General features: G+C 43.0%; 1 protein-coding gene across 1 annotated transcript in view; it reads right to left on the bottom strand.

Moving 5' to 3' along the window:
• Positions 1 to 3340: 3340 nt before the first annotated feature.
• Positions 3341 to 25841, bottom strand: part of TMEM59L (transmembrane protein 59 like) — a 35614-nt gene continuing 13113 nt past the window's right edge. Inside the window, exons 4-9 of the mRNA XM_070736207.1 lie at positions 22489 to 22586; positions 15685 to 15831; positions 10029 to 10137; positions 7926 to 8049; positions 4170 to 4287; positions 3341 to 3502 (exon numbers count right to left, since the gene is read on the bottom strand). Coding sequence (XP_070592308.1) covers positions 3341 to 3502; positions 4170 to 4287; positions 7926 to 8049; positions 10029 to 10137; positions 15685 to 15831; positions 22489 to 22586 — 758 coding nt within the window. The remainder of the gene's footprint in view (positions 3503 to 4169; positions 4288 to 7925; positions 8050 to 10028; positions 10138 to 15684; positions 15832 to 22488; positions 22587 to 25841) is intronic.

The raw sequence follows: 25841 nt of genomic DNA, 5'->3' as shown, positions 1-25841 counted from the left end.
CTTTGGATTCAGAACAAGAGTTAATGATACAGCCACGCATGCGGAGAGTGATGCATAGGCAACAACAACTGAGAGATTATTATCAAAGAAAATGAGGCCACCTGTGGTTGGGTGGGGCTGTGGTCATTAGTGAGGCTGCTATAAAGAGCAGCCTGTGGGTTTGGCCATTGTGGAGGATTATCTGATCCTTGTGTTTCGTGACTGCTTTACTGACTTTGACCTTTTGTGTGCTGATTTTTCCCCGCTTTGAAACTAAACCAGAGCAAAGTGTGTTTCACTTTGTGAAAGAAGGACTGTGAATTGCCTCACAGCTGCAAGCTAAGTATCTCAGAAATGATAAGGGACTTGTACAAATTACCAGTTTGTTTGGAGACGAGTGCTCTTGGCTATACCAAAAGAGGGCTTAGGTTAAGTGAATTTTCATTATAAAGAACATTGTTTTGAATTTTCAAACATGTGTGTGTCTGAAATTTGTACCTGTGAATTTTTGGGAGGAGTCTACCAGAGAGTCCGACAGAACATAAAGGGAACACTTAAACAACACAATATAACTCCAAGCAAATCAAAGTTCTGTGAAATCAAACTGTCCACTTAGGAAGCAACACTGATTGACAATCAATTTCACCTGCTGTTGTGCACATCCAACTTTGTACAGAACAAATGAGAATATTTCATTCATTCAGATCTAGGATGTGTTCTTGGAGTGTTCCCTTTATTTTTTTGAGCAGTACATATATAAATATGGATAATGGAAAAGATATAAGTTTAACAGTAGCACTGATGCTAGAATGAAGTCAGGGTTTTGAATTGCTCGTCTGTTAACTGTAAAATGGATTAGAGATACTCAGTGAAGGATAAGAGAGAGGAAGAGGGAGTAGGAAGGAAGGAGGGCAGAGAAAGCAGGGAAGTAGGAAAAGGGAGAAAGAGAGAAAGAAAGTAGAGGGAAGAGAGGGAGATAGAAGCAAGGGACGAGTATGAAATATAGAAGAAAAACAGACAGGAGTTAAAAATACAAAAGGTGCAAATTTATGATAGTTGTTTATGGCGTTTTGGACAGAAATGTATAATTATGTTTTAATATTATGGTATAGGTTTATGTAAAGATGGAGAAAAAATAAAAAATTCTTTTTAAAAAAGGATGATTATATTATGTTTAGATAGATGTTCTCTCTTGCAATCCTACTTTCATTTGAAGGCTTAAGATTTTTTTAAACAGCTATGATATTAACTGCTGGCTATAAATTGCTCAAGAGTCATATTCCAGTGGAATGGGAGGCCATATAAATTTATCATGTAAATATTAAACTCAACGCAACCTATAAATACGCAGACCCTGGTTTCATGCAGTGTGTCAACCTAGGCCAGCGGTAGGCAAAGTTGGCTCTTCTGTGACATGTGGACTTCAACTCCCAGAATTTATGTGCTACCATGACTGGCTCAGGAATTCTGGGAGTTGAAATCCACAAGTCATAGAAGAGCCAGCTTTGCCTACCTCTGGACTAGGCAGTGTTGTGGTTAGCTCTGGCCCTGCTCCTGCCCCAAGGACTGTGGATGTGGGGGAGATAGCCACATGCTGCAGGCCTGTTTTGCCCCCGGTGAAATCTGATGATGAAGGCTCCTTTGACCAAGAAGACATGAGTGACAGGGAAGAGGAGAGTGTGGCAGACAGCTCAGAAGGAGATCAATTATCTAGCTCCTCCTTGGATTCGGAACAAGAGTTAATGATACAGCCACACATGCGAAGAGCGATGCATAGGCAGCAACAACTGAGAGATTATTATCAAAGAAAATGAGGCCACCTGTGGTTGGGTGGGGCTGTGGTCATTAGTGAGGCTGCTATAAATAGCAGCCTGTGGGTTTGGCCATTGTGGAGGATTATCTGATCATTGTGTTTTGTGACTGCTTTACTGACTGACTTTTTGTGTGCTGATTTTTCCCCGCTTTGAAACTAAACCAGAGCAAAGTGTGTTTCACTTTGTGAAAGAAGAAGGACTGTGAATTGCCTCACAGCTGCAAGATAAGTATCTCAGAACTGATAGGGGACTTGTACAAATTACCAGTTTGTTTGGAGACTAGTGCTCTTTGCTATACAAAAAGAGGGCTTAGTTTAAGTGAATTTGCATTATAAAGAACATTGTTTTGAATTTTCAAACGTGTGTGTGTGTCTGAAATTTGTACCTGTGAATTTTTGGGAGGATTCTACCAGAGAGTCCGACAGAACAGGCAGAACAGTGGCTTCTCGGGAAATCATGGTCCAGGGAGCCCTATCCTAGTCTGTTAGGCAAATCAGGGCACAGAATTAGCAGCCAACTTAACCAGGATCGGCAAACCTTGACTTTTTCTGCATGTAGTTTTCCCACCAAGGCTCAAAGAAAAAGCCAGCATCGCCCCATTAATCCCCCTCCCAATTCTTTCACACAAAAGAAAACCAGGATAAGCAGCAACTCCCCAATTATATGGTCGCCATTCCCGCCGCTCCCAGGACGCTGCATATGCAGCCCTGTGTCTCCGGCATGCGCGTGCGTCCCAGCGAGATTTTGCTTCTGCGCATGAACAGAAAGCAAAATCTTAGAAGGGGACATGCACACACAGAAGATTTCGGCAATTTTATGTAGTTTTTTCAAATTAATTCGATTTGTCGTCGTATTTGCTGTTTTATTTTATGCTGTGAGCCGCCCCGAGTCTTCAGAGAGGGGCGGCATACAAATCGAACAAATAATAATCATAAATATATATTTTTTTTGCTTCCACACATGTGGAGAAGCAAAAAAATGCTGAAATCTCTCTTGCGTGCGTGTCCGCTCGCGTGCATGTCCTCCTGAAGCAAAACCTCGCTCGGATATGCGCATGTGCATGCCAGAAACGTGCACAGCTCAATTTTCGCAACTGGGGGGAGAGCATCAACCGTCCAGGTAGGAACCCGCTACTGGTATGGCGGCAGAGGGCGTCACCCAGCCGTGTTCAGTAGAGTGAAGCAAAATTTCCCCAAATCCGCCTCCCCCGCCTCCAAAAAACCTCGGGGACAACCAGGGTTTGTTCGTTTCAAAAGTCGCAAGGGCAGCCTTTGAGAGAGAGGGTCTCTGTAGCCCACTCTCTTTCTCGACAGCCGAAGTGTTGCCGCTGGGGGAAAAAATGACGCGATCTTGGGTGGTTCCAGGAGAGCTTTGGAGAAAAACGCTGGACTTCTCAAGACCTTCCTGGAGGAAAGAGCAGGGATGAAATGGGCTACAGGAGGGGCGGGGAAGATTCGCGGAAAGGTTTTTGGGGTTGTGGGGAGGAACTCAGGAGGAGGGGAGAGGCGGGGGGGCATTGAGAAGGCTGGGAGGAGGGGGGGAGGCTCTTAGAGGACAGTCTTGTCTAAATCCACCTTGACCGGCAGGAGGCCTGCTTCCTTGTTCTCCTCCGCGGGGCAGATGGCCACGGCAATGACGGGGCGCAAAGAATAGGGCACAGGTCCGTCTAGGTCTTCCAGGTACTCTTTGTCTCCGTTGATGCTCAGAGGCTAGAAGGAAGGAGAGAGGATGTTAGTAAAAAAAAAATGCTCTCAGTGTAAGTCAGTGTTTCTCAACCTTGGCAACTTGAAGATATTTGGACTTCAACTGGCTGGGGAATTCTGGGAGTTGAAGTCGAGATATCTTCAATTGCCAAGGTTGGGAAACCCTGCTGTAAGTCACTGGAATTCTTCTTGCGCTGGAGAGGGAGAAAGGGGGAGAGACGGAGGGAGTGACAGGCAGAGACAGACCCACATAAAGAGAGGGAGAGGGAACGTAAGAACTTTATTATATACTGTGCACACGCATTTTATATCTTTTGTAATGTAATCGTGGTCACAATACATTGATATAGATTATTTTATGTATACTGTAGTTTAAGATCTGTTTTTTTATTATGTAATGCTTTTCATCCCCTTTATTGCTATTACTCTTCCCCACCCTTTTTAACTATTTAAATTCAATAAACATTTTTAAAACAAGAACCTAAGAAGAGCCATGCTGAATCAGGCCAAAGCCCATCGAGTCCAGCATTCTGTGTCCCACAGTGGCCCACCAATTGTCCATGGAGATCTTGAGCAGAAAGAGAAGGCAAGAGCCTCCCTTTCCCCTGACCCCTAACAAATGGGACCCACGGGAATCCTGCCTGCCTCAACCAACATATTAATCTCACCCTACCTGAGTCTTGACGTGTTGATCTGGTGCAGTCACCAAACTGGCACAACTCAGCCAGAGCATCACCATGATGGAAAGGAAGAGACACGCAGCCAGAATCCAGCGGGGCAGTCCCGAACGCCTATAACACCCACAAGCAGTCACCCCACCCGCCAAAGAGAAGACACAAGATTACCATGGACAGATGGAGAGGGGGCTTCAAAGGATCAACATACACATGCGTAGAGTCACTTTTGCTAGTAATTAAGATATTATAGCATTTAGACCTATATAAATATTGGGCTAGAAAACAAGAGTCGGTGAGTTCTAGTCCCTCCTTATGCACAGAAGTTGGCTGGGTGACTTTTGGTCAAACACTCACTCAGTCCAACCTTCCTCAAAGAGTTCTTTTTGTGGGGAAAATAGGAGGAAGGTTTTTAACAGAGTTGGAAGGGACATAGAAACATAGATGATTGACGGCAGAAAAAGACCTCGTGGTCCATCTAGTCTGCCCTTATACTATTTCCTGTATTTTATCTTAGGATGGATCTATGTTTATCCCAGGCATGTTTAAATTCAGTTACTGTGGATTTACCAACCACGTCTGCTGGAAGTTTGTTCCAAGCATCTACTACTCTTTCAGTGAAATAATATTTTCTCACGTTGCTTTTGGTCTTTCTCCCAGCTAACTTCAGATTGTGTCCCCTTGTTCTTGTGTCCACTTTCCTATTAAAAACACTTCACTCTTGAACCTTATATAACCCTTTAACATATTTAAATATTTCAATCATGTCCCCCCTTTTCCTTCTGTCCTCCAGACTATACAGATTGAGTTCATTAAGTATTTCCTGATAAGTTTTATGTTTAAGACCTTCCATCATTCTTGTAGCCCGTCTTTGGACCCGTTCAATTTTGTCAATATCTTTTTGTAGGTGAGGTCTCCAGAACTGAACACAGTATTCCAAATGTGGTCTCACCAGCGCTCTATACAGCGGGATCACAATCTCCCTCTTCCTGCTTGTTATACCTCTAGTCATGCAGCCAAGCATCCTACTTGCTTTTCCTACCGCCCGACCACACTGCTCACCCATTTTGAGACTGTCAGAAATCACGACCCCTAAATCCTTCTCTTCTGAAGTTTTTGCTAACACAGAACTGCCAATACAATACTCAGATTGAGGATTCCTTTTCCCCAAGTGCATTATTTTACATTTGGAAACATTAAGCTGCAGGGACCTTATAGGTCATCTAGTCCAACCCCCTTTTCAAACAGGAGATCCTACACCATTTCTGACAAATGGCAGCCCAATCTCTTCTTGAAAGTCTCAAGCGATGAAGCTCCCACAACTTCCGAAGGCAACTTCTGTTCCATTGGTTGATTGTTCTCACCCTCAGAAAGTTCCTCCTTATCTCCATAAGATACATTAGATATATTCACTGCCTCCAGTTATTTATAAAGTAATGAAGGCCAATAAAAAATTAATACATCTACACATGGATGAAGATTCTCCCCCCCTATTTTTGAGTGCTGATTAACGGTTGGTTTCTAATTTGTATTTCTGCCAATGTTTCATTCTTTATTGTCTAAGATTTCACAGAGCCTTTATTGTTTAATTGGGGATCTGACCAGGGTGTCTGCAGGGGATGATCAGAAAAGTGAAGATGGCGACAACAACAGTAGAATTGAAGTTCCACACTGATGCATATTAAAAAAATAAAGATGAAAATTTCCTCATACTGTCAGAGCTATCAACTTGAGTTTTAAATTTTTTAAAAAAAGAAAATGTTTCTCAATAGGACTACAAAAGATGAACTAAATGACAACCAATCAAGAAACAATGAAAATAAACAGAATAAATGAAAAAAAAATTAGAGGGGAAAAAACCTCACTCCAAAAGAAATAAATTACTGGCGTCAATCCTTTAATGCTGTGTTTCCCTGAAAATAAGACCCTGTCTTATATTTTTTTCAAACCTGAAATAAGCGCTTGGCCTTATTGCCATGCACTCAAAATCCTGATTGGGCTTACTACAAGGTGTACCAAAAATATTTTTTGTAATCATCACAGTTGACCTTGTACTTTTCTGAAACATTTTTTGTTCTGACTTCAAAAATGTATATAGCTTTTCTGTAGCAGGTCTAGTTTCCATGGAGCAGCACCAGTATTATCAGGAAATATACTGGCGACATTAAGAAAACAGTAACACAGGTCTACAAAAAATATTTTTTGTAATCAGCGCAGATGATCTTGTACTTTTCTGAATCATTTTTTGTTCTGATTTCAAAAATATATATAGTTTTTCTTTAGTAGATATAATTTCCATGGAGCAGCATCATTATTATAGAGTATAGGAAATATACTGGCGACATTAAGAAAACAGTAACTTCCACATACATTGAAAATGTAGAAATAACGTAATAACAAAAATGCTTCTATATCAGAAACTTTATGTGATAGAGCAAAACTAAGCATATTTATGGAATCAGCACATCAAACTCCATGAAACAGATATACTGTATTACCTTTGCTGATGATTTTTGTTGTGTTGACCAGTGTTATCAGGGGATGCCTTATTTTGGGGAAAACAGGGTATACTAAAGTAGAAAACCTAAATCCTGCAGGCCAATATTTCTTTTATTTTAAAGTTATAGGAGAGGTACATCTTGACTTACAAACCATTCATTCACTGACCATTCAAAGTTACAATGGAACTGGAAAAAAGTGACTTATGACTGCTTTTCTCACTTATGACCATAGCTGCATCACTATTTATTTATTTATTTATTTATTCATTCATTCATTCATTCATTCATTCATTCATTCATTCATTCATTCATTCATTCGACTTCTATGCTGCCCAATCCCATGGGACTCAGGGCGGCTTACAACAATATAAAACAATGGTAGAAGAAGTCAATATTAATAATAAACATATTAAATAATAAAAAACAATAAAATCCCCTTATAAACCCACAACAATCCAATCAACCAAACATACATACCTATTCTATCAACACAATTCGGCCGTGACAGATATTAATATTTACGGTTCCCAGGCCTGTTGGCAAAGCCAGGTCTTCACAGCCATTTGGAAGACCAGTAGGGTAGGAACAGTACAGACATTGGAGGGGAGTTGATTCCATAAAGTCGGGGCAGCCACAGAGAAGGCCCTCCCCTGCGGCACCACCAACTTGCATTTCTTAGTTGACGGGACCCAGAAGGAGGCCAAGCCTGTGATATCTTATTGGTCTCTGGGAGGTATGTATAGTCACATAATGAAAAAAATGATCACTAAACGGATGTGTGTCAGTCAAAGACTACCTTAATGTGGTGGTGGGGGGGACACCTAATGGGGAGAAAAGGAAGGGAAAGCAGCATTTTTCTCAAGCCAAAGGCACATACTTGCATTACCCTGCCGCCAGGATCGCCTTCACCCACAATTTAGAACATAGGAATCTAAGAAGAACCATGTTGAATTGGGCCAAAGCCCATCGAGTCCAGCATTCTGTGTCCCACAGGGGCCCACCAATTGTCCATGGGGATCTTGAGCAGAAAGAGAAGGCAAGACCCTCCCTTTCCCTTGACCCCCAACAAATGGGACCCAAGGGAACCCTGCCTGCCTCAACCAACATAGAGGCGGCACTTAACCACCGATACACTTGGCATATTTGTCTTGCATCTGAGCCAATCCAACTAAAAATTCGATCCACCCAACTTTCTCAGTTTCCTTCCCTTCTGGAATTCTAAACCACAAGATAGAAAACCCAGAGTGACATTACTTGGACATGCAGCCTAGGAAATCATGTTCCGGAGGCATCTGAGACTCCCCCAGGGGCTGAGCTGGGGCTGGGGCCGGACTCTTGGGCTCTTCGATGGGAGGCTTCTCCAATTTCTCCTGAAGGCCTGAAAAGAAAAATAAAGAAGAAATGAGGAAAATAAAAAGGAAACGAGAGAAGCAGATTAGTAAGAGCTCAGGCCAAGCACCAGCAATGACACTTAAGACTTATATACCCCTTTACAGTCCTTTACAGCCCTCTCTAAGAGTTTAAAGGGTTAGCAAAATTGCTTCCCCTCCAACAATTAGGATCCTCGTTTTACTTCATTTCATTTCATTTTATTTTATTGGATTTGTATGCCGCCCCTCTCCGTAGACTCGGGGCGGCTAACAACAGTGGTAAAAACAACATGAGACAATCCAATACTAAAGTAGCTAAAAACCCTTATTTTAAAACCAATCATACATACAAACGTACCATACATAAATTGTGGAAGCCTAGGGGGAAAGAATATCTTAATTCTCCCATACCTGACGACAGAGGTGGGTTTTAAGAAGCTTACGAAAGGCAAGAAGTGTGGGGGCTATTCTAATCTCCGGGGGGAGCTGGTTCCAGAGGGTCGGGGCCGCCACAGAGAAGGCTCTTCCCCTGGGTCCCGCCAAACGGCATTGTTTAGTTGACGGGACCCGGAGAAGGCCCACTCTGTGGGACCTAATTGGTTGCTGGGATTCGTGTGGCAGAAGGCGGTCCCGGAGACAGCCTGGCCTTGGAAGGCAGCAAGGCTCAGTCAATCTTGAGCCTGTGAGACTCGAACTTGTTCTGGTCTGGCTGGCTGCTCCAAGAATACTTTACAGGTTTGTATTTTCAAAATAACACTTCTTTATTTATTTTCTTCCAGATTGGAATTCGTCAGTATGCATCTCCGGCATGCAAAATGCATTCCAATCTCACAGGCGAAAATACAGAGTCATACATTCTTTCTAAATGAACAGGCTGTCGACTTCAAACATCTCCTTATCTCTGGGTCAGGCTCACGCTACTTAAAAACAGTTTTACCATGCAATATAAAAACACACTTCCCAGGAGAAACTGCGAAAGCATCCAAGTGCTATTGCTAACATGTTGTAAGCCGCCCTGAGTCTAAGGAGAAGGGCGGCATAAAAATCAAATAAATAAATAAATAAATAAATAAATAAATAAATAAATCTTTGCAGAGGGGCGGCATACAAGTCTAATAAATATATATCTTGTCTTTTTCACTTTGCAGAAAAGCATTCATCATTTCCAGTCAATTCTGGATTTATTAATTTAGAAACTCGGAACAGCATACTCATAGAAACATAGAAGACTGACGGCAGAAAAAGACCTCATGGTCCATCTAGTCTGCCCTTATACTATTTCCTGTATTTTATCTTACAATGGATATATGTTTATCCCAGGCATGTTTAAATTCAGTTACTGTGGATTTACCAACCACGTCTGCTGGAAGTTTGTTCCAAGGATCTACTACTCTTTCAGTGAAATAATATTTTCTCACGTTAGTTTTGATCTTTCCCCCAACTAACTTCAGATTGTGTCCCCTTGTTCTTGTGTCCACTTTCCTATTAAAAACACTTCCCTCTTGAACCTTATTTAACCCTTTAATATATTTAAATGTTTCGATCATGTCCCCCCTTTTCCTTCTGTCCTCCAGACTATACAGATTGAGTTCATTAAGTCTTTCCTGATACGTTTTATGCTTAAGACCTTCCACCATTCTTGTAGCCCGTCTTTGGACCCGTTCAATTTTGTCAATATCTTTTTGTAGGTGAGGTCTCCAGAACTGAACACAGTATTCCAAATGGGGTCTCACCAGCGCTCTATACAGCGGGATCACAATCTCCCTCTTCCTGCTTGTTATACCTCTAGCTATGCAGCCAAGCATCCTACTTGCTTTCTCTACCGCCTGACTGCAGTAGAAATCACTGTGAACCCACTGATTTTGCAGTTGGCGTTTAAAAAAAAGAGTTTTAAAATGGTATCCATAATCGTCTGTGATTGGCAGCAGATGCCACAGTTTAAATCTGCCTTCGCACAGCTCATATTCATCCCGAAAACTCACGTTACCTGTGTGTGGCTTCAAGGTGTTGGCGGCCGAGACTGTCCAGGTCTTCTCCGAAACCTCCGATTTGGGTGCCTGAGCCTCAGGAATTGGATACTCGACTTCTGGTTGTGACTGTCAAAGAAAGGTAGAGAGGAAGATCTTCCATAACATGTCACACCAACACTCCGCAGTCTGCATTGGTTGCCGATCAGTTTCCGGTCACAATTCAAAGTGTTGGTTATGACCTATAAAGCCCTTCATGGCATCGGACCAGAATATCTCCAGGACTGCCTTCTGCCGCACGAATCCCAGCAACCGTTCAGGTCCCACAGAGTTGGCCTTCTCTGGGTTCTGTCGACGAAACAATGTCGTCTGGCAGGTCCCAGGGGAAGAGCCTTCTCTGTGGTGGCCCCGATCTTCTGGAATCAACTCCCCACGGAGATTAGGATTGCCCCCACCCTCCTTGCCTTTTGCAAACTCCTTAAAACCCACCTCTGTGGTCAGGCATGGGGAAATTGATTCCCCTGGGCCGTTTCTACTTTATGTATGGTTTATATGAGATGTATGGTTGTTTTTTATATTAAGGGTTTTAAATTGTTTTAATGTATTGGATTTGTATTGTTTTGCTGTTGTGAGCAGCCCCGAGTCTTCGGAGAGGGGTGGCACACAAATCAAATAACTAAATAACTAAATAACTAAAAAATAACTAAATAACTAAATAACTGCTGCATCTGGTTTATGGAGAACTGACCTTCTGATGAGAGGGTCGCAGGCAAACATATCACATAAACCACGTTCCAGACCACATGTCCCTGCAGCTTTAAGGACCGTGTTTTCTGGAAGCTTAAACCTGAAGTGGACAGCTCCATTTGGCTCAAAGGACGGGCTAGCCCCGTGGTGGTGAACCTGAGCCACACGTGCCAGAGGTGGCACGCAGAGCAGTAATGGGCTGTCCCCGGTATGCCTGTGATCGCCAATCCAGTAGCGGAAACACCGATGTGTGCGCATCTCCGCATCTCCGCGCCTGCATGGAAGCAATGAATTGCTGAAAATTGCCAAAATCCCATGTGAGGATGCTTCCGTGAGATTTCAGCAATTTTCGATCTTTCTTTGCTTCTCTGCAAAAATCACCAAAAATCTCATGCATGTGAGCGTCCTCGAATAAGATTTTAGCGATTTTTGGCTTTCTTGGCTTTGGCACATGTAGGGACACAAAGAAATTGCTAAAAATCACCAAAATCTCGCACATGCAAGCATCCGCGCATGAGATTCTGGCGATTTTGGGGCTTTCTTGGCTTCTGCACATGCGTGGTTAAAAGCGGTGTCCCCCAAGGTAGCTTACTGGGACCTACACTCTTCATTCTCTACATCAATGTCCTTTGCGACCTCATCACAAGCAACTGTGTTCTTTTTGCACACAATGTAAAACTCTTCAACATCACTGATAACACAAGTACCCTACAAAAAGACCTAGACTCAGTTTCTGACTGGTCCAACACATGGCAACTCCAAATCTCAACCAGCAAATGCTCTGTCCTACACATCGGCAAAAAGAATCAGAACTTCAAATACAAACTGAATAAACAAATTATCACAGATAATCCCCACTCGGTCAAGGACCTCAGGATACTAATAACTAAAGACCTAAGTGCCAAAGCCCACTGCAACAACATCGCTAAGAAGGCCTCAAGAGTTGTTAATCTAATCCTACGTAACTTCTGCTCTGGCAATCTCACACTACTTACCAGAGCTTACAAAACTTTCGCCAGACCCATCCTCGAATACAGCTCATCTGTTTGGAACCCATATCGCATCTCAGACATTAACACCCTTGAAAATGTCCAAAGACACTTCACCAGAAGAGCCCTTCACTCCTCCACTCGAAACAGAATACCCTACGAGACTAGACTTTCAATCCTGGGTCTTGAAAGCTTAGAACTACGACGCCTTAAACATGATCTAAGTATTGCCCACAAGATCATATGTTGCAATGTCCTGCCAGTCAACGACTACTTCAGCTTCAACCACAACAACACAAGAGCACACAACAGATTCAAGCTTAACATTAACCGCTCCAAACTTGACTGTAAAAAATATGACTTTAGTAATTGGGTTGTCAAAGCGTGGAGCTCATTACCGGACTCCGTAGTATCATCCCCTAACCCCCAACATTTTACCCTTAGACTATCCATGGTTGACTTCTCCAGATTCCTAAGAGGTCAGTAAGGGGCATACATAAGCGCACTAGAGTGCCTTCCGTCCCCTGTCCTATAGTCTCTCCTATATCTCGTATTTCCTCTCCACTATATCCTCTATAACCTTCATTGTGTATTATTGTGTACTGGACAAAATAAATAAATAAATAAAATTTAAAAAATTCTCACGCCACCCGTGCCGGCCTCTGGGACCGATCTGGGCAGAGCCCTCCGGTCAGATCTCCGTGGCATTTCTTTTGTGAGCTTCTGTTTCCCTGCAAACAACCAAACAGAAGCTCACAAAAGAAAAAGATCTGACATCTTACCATGCTGCCCGTGTTGGGATGCTCTGCCTCCCACCAGCCAGCTGGAATTCGAATCTATACTGCACACGCGCTCATGTCCGTGCATGCCGGTAGGTGCGAGCATTAATATGAGGCTCCGGATTGTGGGGGCAAGATGCTGCCTCTGTTAAAAAGTGCTATTGCTAACATGTTGTAAGTCTAAGGAGAAGGGCGGCATAACAAAATTGAATAGATAAATACATTTCCTGACGGTTAGAACAATTGATCAGTGGAACTGCTTGCCTCCAGAAGTTGTGAATGCCCCAACACTGGAAGTTTTTAAGCAGATGTTGGATAACCATCTGTCTGAAGTAGTGTAGGGTTTCCTTCCTAAGCAGAGGGTTGGACTAGAAGACCTCCAAGGTCCCTTGCACCTCTGTTATTCTATTCTAAACTGACAAATGTATATTTTATTTTATGTACGCTGAGAGCATATGCACCAAGATAAATTCCTTGTGTGTCCAATCACACTTGGCCAATAAAAATTCTATTCTATTCTATTCTATTTACTTTCAGTTTTCAGCAAAACCACCTCTATAGCGAACTATTTGTTCTCTTAATGCTCATCACAAAAAGATTGTAATACAGTGATACCTCGTCTTACGAACCCCTCGTCATACGAACTTTTCGAGATATGAACCCGGGGTTTAAGATTTTTTTGCCTCTTCTTCTGAACTATTTTCACCTTACAAACCCCCCGCCGCTGCTGGGATGCCCCGCCTCTGGACTTCCGTTGCCAGCCAAAGCGCACGTTTTCGCACTGGTGGGATTCTCCTGAGGCTCCCCTCCATGGGAAACCCCACCTCCGGACTTCCACGTTTTTGCAATACTTCAGGGGAATCCCAGTAGGGGAACCCCAGCATCGCAAAAACAGGCACTTCGCTGGCAACGGAAGTCCGGAGGTGGAGTTTCCCATGGAGGGGAGCCTCAGGGGAATCCCACCAGCGTGAAAACGGGCGCTTCGGCTGGCAACAGAAGCAAAAGGGGCGAATTTTGGGCTTGCACACATTAATCGCTTTTCCATTGATTCCTATGGGAAACATTGTTTCGTCTTATGAAATTTTCACCTTACAAACCTCGTCCTGGAACTAATTAAGTTTGTAAGACAAGGTATCACTGTATTGGGTCGGTCACATGACCAACCTATTCTATGCACATCACAAGTTATGACTATGTTGGCAGGGTCTGTTATGGTCCTAACTTGAGGACTACCAGTACTTTCACCATCTGCAAGTTGAAACATCCTCGTTGTGCCTCAACTTCACCTGAAACTGTAGGTTTTCTTGTTCTCACTCTTTTGGCCATTAAAAGGAAGGTCTATGAGTCACAAGGGGTGGAGATCAGTTGAATCATTACAACTCGCTGCAACTATCTCGTTGTGGCTAACTCAAATTAAGCCAAATTAAATAAACTTGCCACGGGACAATTACACTTGGGATAACTCAGTGCAATAAATATTATCCACCCATTATCTGCCATTTCCATTTTTATGTCTCATTTTTTATGGAAATGTTCAGTTCAAAGAAGGCTTTTTAAAATTAATGAATTGTTTTGATTTTATTCATCTGCTTTGGTCACAGCAGGTGGCAGCACCTAACCAATGTTGGATGATCTTAAGGAATTCATTGGGTTGAACCTGGTTTGTACTGGATAAGAGACCACTAAGAAATCCCAGGGCTCTGGGCTAGGCTGGAAAGTTGAAAGGAAAATGTCCAAAGAGACAGAAGTAAATTTATTCCAAAAGTCTTCGCAATTCTATAGAAAGCCAGGATGATGGAGTGGTTAAGGTATTATGCCGATCATGCCCTCATCACCTCGAGGTTCGACTACTGTAATGCTCTCTACATTGGGCTACCTTTGAAAAGTGTTCGGAAACTCCAGATCGTGCAGAATGCAGCTCTGAGAGCAATTATGGGCTTCCCTAAATATGCCCATGTCACACCAACACTCCGCAGTCTGCATTGGTTGCCGATCAATTTCCGGGCACAATTCAAAGTGTTGGTTATGACCTATAAAGCCCTTCATGGCATCGGACCAGAATACCTCCGGGACCGCCTTCTGCCGCACGAATCCCAGCGACCAGTTAGGTCTCACAGAGTTGGCCTTCTCCGGGTCCCATCGACTAAACAATGTCGTTTGGCGGGACCCAGGAGAAGAGCCTTCTCTATGGCGGCCCCGACCCTCTGGAACAAGCTCCCCCCGGAGATCAGAACTGCCCCCACCCTCCTTGCCTTTCGTAAAGTTCTTAAGATCCATCTTTGCCGTCAGGCATGGAGGAACTGAGACATCTCCCCCGGGCCTATACAGTTTATACATGGAATGTTTGTGTGTGTGTTTGCTTTTAATAATGAGGTTTTTAGTTTTTTTTAAATTATTAGATTTGTTCTTACATTGTTCTTGTTATTGTTGTGAGCTGCCCCGAGTCTACGGAGAGGGGCAGCATACAAACCTAATTAATTAATTAATTAATTAATTAATTAATTAATTAATTAATAAACAATACTACCCTGTTTTCCCCAAAATAATAAATCCCCTGTTAATAAATCCAATCGGGCTTTTGAAAGCATGGCAATAAGGCCAAGCACTTATTTCAGGATTCAAAACAAATAGGGGGATGTTATTGTGGAAGAAACTTGATGAGGGATAGAGGGAGGGATGAAAGGAAGGAAGGAAGGAAGGAAAGAAGGAAGGAAGGAAGGATCCACATATTCATGTAGCTTGCATTTTTACATAAATTGGTTCTATTAGATGAGGTGTAAGTGCTTGAAATAAAATTTTAATTATAGGGAAATGTCTCTTGCCAGAGATCTGAACAGGCTTGGCCCAATAATTATTGATTATATAATAATGTGTCGACACCTGCTCTTGCGAAACTAACTCATTTGGTCAGTATTAAGCCTGAGTATAGGTTATCTTTGTTTTCCTAGCTTAGCATGTTGCAGAAATCAAGATCATTCGGTTAATTAGCTTATGGTTCAACATTCTGTGCTAAATAACACGGGTTAAATCTGTAAAAAAAAACATACTGAGCATTGCAAACGCAGAACAAAATTCCAGTCAATTAAAAGAGCCCCCTTTTCAGTATTTCCTTTCTGATCTAGGTCCTAAATCTCCCCCAACTCCCTTTTGTCATTACTTACCTGGAACACAACTACTTTCCCATCATCTGCCTGCAGATAGAAGGTCCATGTGGAAGAAATGAAACTCTGGGCAGAGCTGACAATATCGTTGCAGAAACTGGAGACCAGGTCAAAGACAGAAAAGGGGGCCGGTTTCTCATCTTGGACCTATTGAATTGCAAAATGAAATTAGCATATGCTTGAACAGATTCCTTCCTTCTCCCTCAGGCCCATGGAATCGAAAAGTGCCACTTACCGTATTTCTCAGAGTATAAGATGCACCTTTTCCCTCCCTAAAAGAGGCTGAAAATTTGGGTGCGTCTTATACCCTGAATATAGCTTGTTTGAAGCCTTTTCCCCCCCAGCCCTAATTCCTATTCCTATTCTATTCTATACTATTCTATTCCTATTCTAGTCCTAGTCCTATTCTATTCTAGTCCTATTCTATTCTAGTCTATTCCTCTTCTATTCTATTCTATCCTATTCTATTCCAGTCCAGTCTATTTTATTCTAGTCTATTCCTATTCCTATTCTATTCTATTCTATTCTATACTATTCTATACTATTCTATTCAATTCCAGTCCAGTCTATTTTATTCTAGTCTATTCCTATTCTATTCTATTCTATTCCTATTCTATTCTAGTCCTAGTCCTATTCTATTCTAGTCTATTCCTATTCTATTCTGTTCTATTCTATTCTAGCCTATTCTAGTCCTATTCCTATTCTATTCTATTCTGTCTTTTCAATGGAATGGATCACATTTCCGGTCACAATTCAAAGTGTTGATTATGACCTATAAAGCCCTTCATGGCATCGGACCAGAATATCTCCGGGACCGCCTTCTGCCGCACGAATCCCAGTGACCGGTTAGGTCCCACAGAGTTGGCTTCCTCTGGGTCCCGTCGACTAAGCCAGAGGTCCCCAACCGCCGGTCCGCGGACCAGGACCGGGCCGTTGGGATTTTTCAGCCGGTCCGCGGCGGCGCTGACAGCTAGCTCCGCGGCCCTGCGCCTGGTCAGAGCTCGCGTGGAGGCTGCCTCTCTCCTCCCATATTTCGCCCCCCCTCCCAGCCTCCTGGCCGCATTCACCTTCCTCCGCCACCTCCAGCATCCAGCTCTTCCTCCGCTTCTCGCTTCTCTACATTTTGTAGAGTCTACAAAATGACAGCCGAGCGGCGGCCCGGAGGCTGGGAGGGGGGCGGAGCACTTTGAATCCTGGCAGAAGCTGCTGCCCGACTGCTCTTGGCCGTCGGGATTCAAAGTGCTGGGGTGGGGGGTGTCCCAGCGGGAGGTGAAGCACTGGGGTGGGGGGGCTGTCGGGACACCCCCCACCCCAGCACTTTGAATCCCGCCGGCCAAGAGCACTCGGGCAGCAGCTTCTGCCAGACACGGGCAATGAGCAGGACAGAAGGGCGAGGAGAATCATGAAGCTCCTTTGGCGGCTGGGAGCTTCCTGGCTTTGTGATTTTGGCGGGGGGGGGAGTTAGGAAGGTCCTACTTCTCCCCCCCCCCCCACCGGGCCATGGAAAACTGGTCTAGCTTAAAGCCGGTCCCTGGTGCAAAAAAGGTTGGGGACTTCTGGACTAAGCAATGTCGTTTGGCGGGACCCAGGAGAAGAGCCTTCTCTGTGGCGGCCCCAACCCTCTGGAACCAGCTGCCCCCAGATATCAGAGTTGCCCCCACCCTCCTTGCCTTTCGCAAGCTCCTTAAAACCCACCTCTGTCGTCAGGCATGGGGGAATTGATATTTTCCCTCCCCCTAGGCTTATAGAATTTATACATGGTATGCTTGTATGTATGATTGGTTCTTTAAATTGGGGTTTTTAAGATTATTTTTAATATTAGATTTGTTTACATTGTCTTTTTATATTGTTGTTAGCCGCCCCAAGTCTTTGGAGAGGGGCGGCATACAAATCTAATAAATACAAATACAAATATTGCACAGCTTATTATCCAAAACACAACCAAGACCCAAACAAGCCTGACAGAAGTAATGTTTTGGAGTATTTCTGTTTTAAGACTCTCCTCCCCTTTGTCCTTCCCTAGCAGCCCATTTCCACCAAAGCAACAGGTGGAAAATGAGTCCCAGGCAGGCCAAATTCTTCTAACACCAGCTAGTTATTTGTTCTTTTCTTGTGTCCGCAAGGCCTTTCGCTTCTGCTTGTGGGATTCCAAGGTGGCCTTTCCAGACATTCTTCAACACCTGAGCAGTGACGGGCTGCCAAAATTTTTACTGCCACACTATGGGTGTGGCTTATTTTGTGGTTGTGGCCTGATGATCATGTGATCAGGTGGAAATGGCTTGACAATCATGTGACCGGGGATGGCTAAAAGGTCACGTGACTAGGAAGGGGTGGTTTACCGACCAAGATAGGTTTTCAAATAGGTGCTTGGCCTCTTTTGATTAAGTCCCTTTATTTGAATAGCCACAAAAAGGACAAATGATAGACAGCATTATTTGTGGAGGAGCACAGTCACATTTTAAGGTTTTGTACTGAACCCATAAGGTTGGGTATAATAACAGATTAGGCAAGTAGCTCAATTTTCTTTATTTGCTATAAAAGTTAAGTTCCTGATCATGATTAAAATGATTAAAGCGCTTATGGGTAAAAACACACTATTTAATTATTTCCTATTTTAAAAAGTAATTAAGGATCATACTAAGGTACTGGAGAAGGAAAGGCAATAAAAACACAATTAAGTATTCAATAAATAGTGCATAAACTTACTACCCCCACTGTGTTCCCCCTGTGGGGGCAGCATCCAGCGATAGACTACGAGCCGGAACGCTAAATTGCACTTGCCGTGGCGGCTAATAAGTTCTTGCGGGACCAGCGCGATTTTGCTGCTGCACCGGTGAAAGTAGCAAAATTGCGCACGAAGCCACAGGTAAAACCTCGCTGAAACACGGGCGCAATTTTGCTACTTTCCACAGGTGCAGCAGCAAAATCGCGCTGTTCCCGCAAGAACTGAGTCGGGGTGGCGCAGCAGGTAGAGTGCTGTACTGCAGGCCACTGGAGCTGACTGTAGATCTGAAGGTCAGCGGTTCAAATCTCATCACCGGCTCAAGGTTGACTCAGCCTTCCATCCTTCCGAGGTGGGTAAAATGAGGACCCAGATTGTGGGGGCAATAGGCTGGCTCTGTTAAAAAGTGCTATTGCTAACATGTTGTAAGCCGCCCTGAGTCTAAGGAGATCAAATAAATAAATAAATAAACCCACGACCCGCCGCGGCAAGTGCAATTTAGCGTTCTGGCCCGTAGCCTATCGCTGGCAGCATCCCATTACTGCACCAGAGGTAAAAACCAGATTCCACAGGCAGGCAAACTCTCCAATTCTGGATCAGTTTAATAAAAACCCTTTTTCCTACCCAACCCAGCAAACAGCGATAACAAAATCTGAAACCAGTCCTGACAGCTGCCGGCTTAGCAATGTGTATCCACCAGGCCGAATAATTACAGTGTAAACAGAAAGGTCTGCAGGGCTTTTTACATCCAGATAACAAAACAGCCTTTTAAAAAATTCACTAGGTCTGGGTTAGAGTTATAATGAGGCTTTTCATCCACTCCGTAACCGCTTTGGCAGGTTACAATAAAGACAGTTTTAAAAAAGCAACAAAGACAACCCAACCATAAATTAATAAGCCAAACTGGAAAGTTCAACACCCAGAAGTATAAGGCCAGGAAATGAAGGAGCAGAAATATAGTTGCCAAAAAAAGATACGGATGCAGTCACCAGGTGGCCTAGTTTAGGAAAAACATTGTTTTGAGTGAGGTCCCATAGGGAAGGCCTTCTTCAGAGCACCCAGGTGAGGTCAGGACTACGCCGCCTAAAACACGATCTAAGTATTGCCTACAAGATCATATGCTGCAACGTTCTACCTGTCAATGACTACTTCAGCTTCAACCGCAACAACACAAGAGCACGCAACAGATTCAAACTTAATATTAACCGCTCCAAACTTGACTGTAAAAAATATGACTTCAGCAACCGAGTTGTCGAAGCGTGGAACTCATTACCTGACTCAGTAGTGTCAACCCCTATCCCCCAACATTTTCCCCTTAGACTATCCACGATTGACCTCTCCAGGTTCCTTAGAGGTCAGTAAGGGGCGTGCGTAAGTGCACCAGTGTGCCTTCCATCCCCTGTCCAGTTGTCTCTCCTTTATCTCATATATCTTTTCTTCCTTTCAAATTTGTTCACCTATACTTTTATATCTTTTCTTCTATTCTTTTCTTTATTTATATTATTACATATCTCTTCTCTTCAATGTGTACTATGTATTGGACAAAATAAATAAATAAAATAAAATAAATAAATAATAATGGCATTGTAGCACACACATGCAACACTCTATTATTTTGGGACTCTCTCCTGCATGTGGAAGGCACCTAATTTACTTTTATTTTTATTTTATTTCATTTCATTTTAGATCTCCCCCCCCCCCCCCATATTTTTATAAATAACTCAAGACATGGAGCATATCTAATGTTCCTCCTTGGCTGAGGAATTCTGGGAGTTGAAGTCCACAAGTCTTAAAGTTGCCAAGTTTGGAGACCCCTGATCTAAACCACATGTGGTGCTGAAATGGAAATGGAGCCCCTCCCTTATGATACCAGGTTACAACGCCTTGGTCTCTTCAGCCTCGAAAGACGGCGTTTAAGGGGTGACTTGATCGAAGTGTATAAAATCATGCATGGGATAGAAAAGGTGGGTAGAGAAAAATTCTTTTCTCTATCACACAATACTAGGACGAGGGGTCCCTCCCTAAAGCTCATAGGTAAGAAAGTGAGGAAAAAATAAAGGGAAATATTTCTTCACCCAGAGGGTCATTGGTTTATGGAATTCACTTCCAGAAAAGGTTGTGACAGCTGTCAGCCTTGATAGCTTCAAGGCAGGATTAGACAGATTCATGGATGCCAAGCATATAGATGGTTATTGAAACGGATGTCCAAGTGCTGCCTCTATGTTGGTTGAGGCAGGCAGGTTTCCTGTAGGTCCCATTTGTTGGGGGTCAGGGGAAAGAGAGGGTCTTGCCTTCTCTTTCTGCTCAAGATCCCCATGGACAATTGGTGGGCCATAGTGTGACACAGAATGCTGGACTCGATGGGCTTTGGCCTGATTCAGCATGGCTCTTCTTATGTATGTTCTTATTTTCTTGATGTCCCTGATACTATTTTTTTGTGGTTTTTTACTGATATGGATCCCTTTCTTTCTTTGTGTAAATGTCTACAGGTGGACCTCGCTTAATGATCATTCAAAGCTATAACGGACCTCCCCAGTTGCAAAAAGGATATTGAGACTCTAGAAAAAGTGCAGAGAAGAGCAACAAAGATGATTAGGGGACTGGTGGCTAAAACATATGAAGAACGGTTGCAGGTAGCAGGTAGAACAATTAACCAGTGGAACAACCTGCCTCCAGAAGTTGTGAATTCTCCAACATAGAAGCTTTAAAGAAGAGAATGGACAACTATCTGTCTGAAATGGTGCAGGATTTCCTGCCTGAGCAGGGGGTTGAACTAGAAGACCCCCAATGTCCCTTCCAACGCTGCTATTTTATTCTATTCTGGTCTGTCCTCTTCCATTTCAGTAAAATGTGTTATGGCGAGATGGCCACCCAAAGAGGAAGCTGAGACAAAGACCATCCCTGCTCATGTGCAGAGTACACTTCCTCCATCAGCAACAAAACGGCAACCAGTGCGGCCTGCATTGGTTGCCGATTGGTTTCCGGACACAATTCTAAGTGTTGGTAATGACATATAAAGCCCTACATGGCATCGGACCAGATTACTTACTGGACCGCCTTCTGCCGCACAAATCCCAGCGTCCAATCAGATCCCACTGAGTTGGCCTTCTCCAGGTCCCGTCGATCAAACAATGTCGCCTGGCGGGGCCTAGGGGAAGAGCCTTCTCTGTGGCGGCCCCGGCCCTCTGGAATCAGCTCCACCCAGAGATTCGCACTGCCCCCACATTCCTCGCCTTTCGCAAGATCCTTAAGTCCTATCTATGTCGCCAGACATGGGGCAATTAGTACATGCCCCCCCTTCTGACCATTAAAAGTTATGTGTGCTTATGATTGTGTAATATCGATTGTTTTTAAGATAACGGGTTTTAGTCATAGTTTTAATTATTAAATTTGTACATATATTGTTTTGTATTGTAAATAATATTGTATTGTAAAAAATAAAAAAACCCTCCATCAAAATCTCAGTCAAAAAAAAAGGAGCTTTTCAAATAGTTACAGCATTGTCATTAGATGATGACATATCATTTAAATGACATATCATTTAAATGACCTTTAAAGCCCTTCATGGCACTGGACCAGAATATCTCCGAGACCGCCTTCTGCCGCACAAATCCCAGCGACTGATTAGGTCCCACAGAGTGGGCCTTCTCCGGGTCCCATCAACTAAACAATGTCAGTTGGCGGGCCCCAGGGGAAGAGCCTTCTCTGTGGCGGCCCCGACTCTCTGGAACCAACTCCCCCCGGAGATTAGAACTGCCCCTACTCTCCCTGCCTTTCGTAAACTCCTTAAAACCCACCTTTGTCGTCAGGCATTGGGGAACTGAATCACCTCCCCCGGGCATGTACAATTTATGCATGGTATGTTTGTGTGTATGTTTGTTTAGTTAATGGGGTTTCTTTTAAACATTTTAAATTATATTTAGATTTGTCATGAATTGTTGTATCTTGCTGTGAGCCGCCCCGAGTCTGCGGAGAGGGGCGGCATACAAATCTAAATAATAAATAAATAAATAAATAAATTTAATAATCATCTCTCTCTCTCTGATCATCTTCTAAATTTTGGGTTTAAAAACCAGACGTACCATGTTTTCTCCTCTGTTTTCCATTTCCGGCAGTTGTGTTTTGCATCCGGTCGTACAGCCAAACTGCTCTTCCGCACCAATGTAGGCTTCCATGCAGGCTGAAAAATCAGAGAGAGAAAGGGGGAAAAGGAAGGATTCAGCACAAACGGAAACAGTTCCATGTTTGAAAGTCGATTCCCTTTCTAACCGAAATCACAAAACGTAGTTCAAAAATGCCAACCAAGTGCAAAATTGCAGTTCCGCTATTAGTCAAAGTTCCTTTTTTTCAGCTTTGTCCCCTACAAAGTGTTGGATTTCAATTACTGAAAAAAACAACCCCTATTTCTTCCTCCTGCAATTTATTTTACATATTTATGGAATTATTTGAGAGAGTTATCATATTTTTCGGAGTATAAGACGCATCCCTTTGCTCCCTAAAAGAGGCTAATTTGGGTTAGTCTTATACTCTGAATGTAGGTTTTTGGGTCTCCCCCCCCCAGCCCTAACTAGTTGCTAACTATCTTCTCACCTCTTACCTTGCAGGCTCTTTCATTGTTACTCTCTTTGAAGAATGTTTTCCAAGCCCTAAGTCTATGCAGGGTTTTTTTCATTGCTCTAACTTGGTCCCAATAAGTTTTTTTCTAGCCCTAACCAGGTGGTAAAGATGTTCCCAGCTGATACAGCTTGCAATCTCTTTCATTGTTACTCTCTGTAAAGAATGTTTTCCAAGCCCTAAGTCTTTGCAGGGTTTTTTCCATTGCTGTACTTGCTCTGAAAGTTTCTTTCCAGGTGCTAATGATGTTCCCAGCTCTTACTAGCTTGCAAGCTCTTTCATTGTATCTCTCTGCTAAGAATGTTTTCCAAGCCCTAAGTCTTTGAAGGGTTTTTTACATTGCTCTACTGGCTCTGAAAGTTTCTTTCCAGGTGCTAATGATGTTCCCAGCTCTTACTAGCTTGCAAGCTCTTTCATTGTATCTCTCTGCTAAGAATGTTTTCCAAGCCCTAAGTCTTTGAAGGGTTTTTTACATTGCTCTACTGGCTCTGAAAGTTTCTTTCCAGGTGCTAATGATGTTCCCAGCTCTTACTAGCTTGCAAGCTCTTTCATTGTATCTCTCTGCTAAGAATGTTTTCCAAGCCCTAAGTCTTTGAAGGGTTTTTTCCATTGCTCTACTGGCTCTGAAAGTTTCTTTCCAGGTGCTAATGATGTTCCCAGCTCTTACTAGCTTGCAAGCTCTTTCATTGTATCTCTCTGCTAAGAATGTTTTCCAAGCCCTAAGTCTTTGAAGGGTTTTTTACATTGCTCTACTGGCTCTGAAAGTTTCTTTCCAGGTGCTAATGATGTTCCCAGCTCTTACTAGCTTGCAAGCTCTTTCATTGTTACTCTCTCTGAATAAAGTTTTTTTTAAAATCCTCACCAGGGGATAAAATAATGTGCTGAAGCTGACCAGACTAAGGATGCTAGCCAGATGAATACCCGATAAGCAGATTCTTTTCCCTATTTTCCTCCCCAAAAACTAAGATGCATCTTATACTCTGAAAACCCCCCAGTATATTCTGCTTTTAAGAGCTTAAGATGGTTTGCATGGAGATCTTTCTTCAATTTCTTCCCCAACAGCACTGTAAAAAAGAGGTAGCGGTCCTTATGACCATAACTGAGCCAGGCAATTACAAGTAGTCCTCGAGTTACGGCCACAACTAAGCCCAAAATTTATGTCGCTAAGTGAAACATTTGTTAAATGAGTTTGTCCCATTTTAAGACTTTTCTTGCCACTTTTGTTAAGTGAATCACTGCAGTTGTTAAACTAGTTAAGTGAATCTGGGTTCCCCTCCCCCCCCTGGACTTTGATAGTCAGATCACAAAAGGTGAATCACATGATCCTGGCACATGACAACAGTCATAAATGTGAAAGAAGGTTCTGTCATTAGAATTGGGGTGATCTATAGGCCTCCAGGGCAATCTGAGGAACATGACAACAAGATGGTGGATGAGATTACCCTAATGGCAGTAAAGGGAGATATTGTGGTTATGGGTGATTTCAACATGCCTGATGTTGACTGGAATATCCCCAGTGCCCTTACATGCAAAAGTAAGAATATAGTAGAGGCCTTTACAGGAGCAGCTCTGGCACAGCTGGTTAAGACACCAACTAGAGGGGAGAATATTCTAGATTTAGTTTTTACGAATGGGAATTGGGTTTCAGATGTCAAGGTGGGAGAAAATTTAGGTTGCAGTGACCATCTATGTTTGTGGTTTGATGTAAAAACTCATTGTGAGCAATCCTATAATGCAACCAAAGTATTGGATTTCAGAAAAACAAATTTTAATGCAATGGGAGAATATTTAGATAATGAATTAAAGGGGGGGGGGATAAAATGGCAGGAGCGAGCATCCAGTGGACTGTATTAAAAAAGGCCATCTTAAAAGCCACTGGACTGTATGTAAGACAAATAACTAAAGGTAAAAGGAAGAAGAAACCGCTATGGTTTAGCAATGATGTAAGGGCTATAGTCAATGAAAAAAAGGCTGCCTATAGGAGGTATAAAGAGTCTGGAAGTATAGCTGATAGGGAGGTGTATAAAATGAGACAGAAGGAGGCGAAACAGATAATATATGATGCTAAAGCCTCAAAAGAGGAAGAAATTGCCAAATCTGTAAAGAAGGGGGATAAAACCTTCTTCAGATATATTAATGATAAGAAGAAGAAAAACTGCGGCATCACGAAGCTTAGTACCGGGAATAATACATGCATTAATGGGAATAAGGAGATCGCTGACCATTTCAATAGCTACTTCTGTTCAGTTTTCTCAAAAGACACCTTACAAAATAATACTATAGAGGGATATAGCATTGCTTCCAGCTGTACGGATTCAGCTCCAGTGATCTTAGAAGCCGATGTCTTAGAAGAACTTGAACAATTAAAGATAAATAAGGCAATGGGTCCAGATGGCATCCACCCCAGAGTTCTTAAAGAACTCAGATCTGTCATTACTACCCCCCTGACTGATTTGTTTAACCAATCGTTGTTAACAGGAGAAGTTCCTGAGGATTGGAGAATGGCCAGTGTTGTGCCTATTCACAAGAAGGGCAGTAGAGAAGAAGCTGGTAACTACAGGCCAGTTAGCTTGACATCAGTTGTAGTTAAAATGATGGAGACTCTACTCAAAAAGAGGATAAATCAGCACCTAAAAAACAATAACTTATTGGACCCAAATCAGCATGGCTTTACTGAAGGCAAATCATGTCAGACTAATCTCATTGATTTCTTTGACTATGTCACAAAGGTGTTGGATAAAGGTGGTGCCGTGGATATTGCCTACCTGGACTTCAGCAAAGCCTTTGATACGGTTCCACATAAAGAGCTGATAGATAAATT

Source organism: Erythrolamprus reginae, chromosome 1 (assembly GCF_031021105.1).
Source record: "Erythrolamprus reginae isolate rEryReg1 chromosome 1, rEryReg1.hap1, whole genome shotgun sequence".
NCBI classification, from domain to species: domain Eukaryota; kingdom Metazoa; phylum Chordata; class Lepidosauria; order Squamata; family Dipsadidae; genus Erythrolamprus; species Erythrolamprus reginae.
The sequence above is the reverse complement of the archived record's forward strand: the minus strand, read 5'-3'. Positions and strand labels throughout refer to the sequence as shown.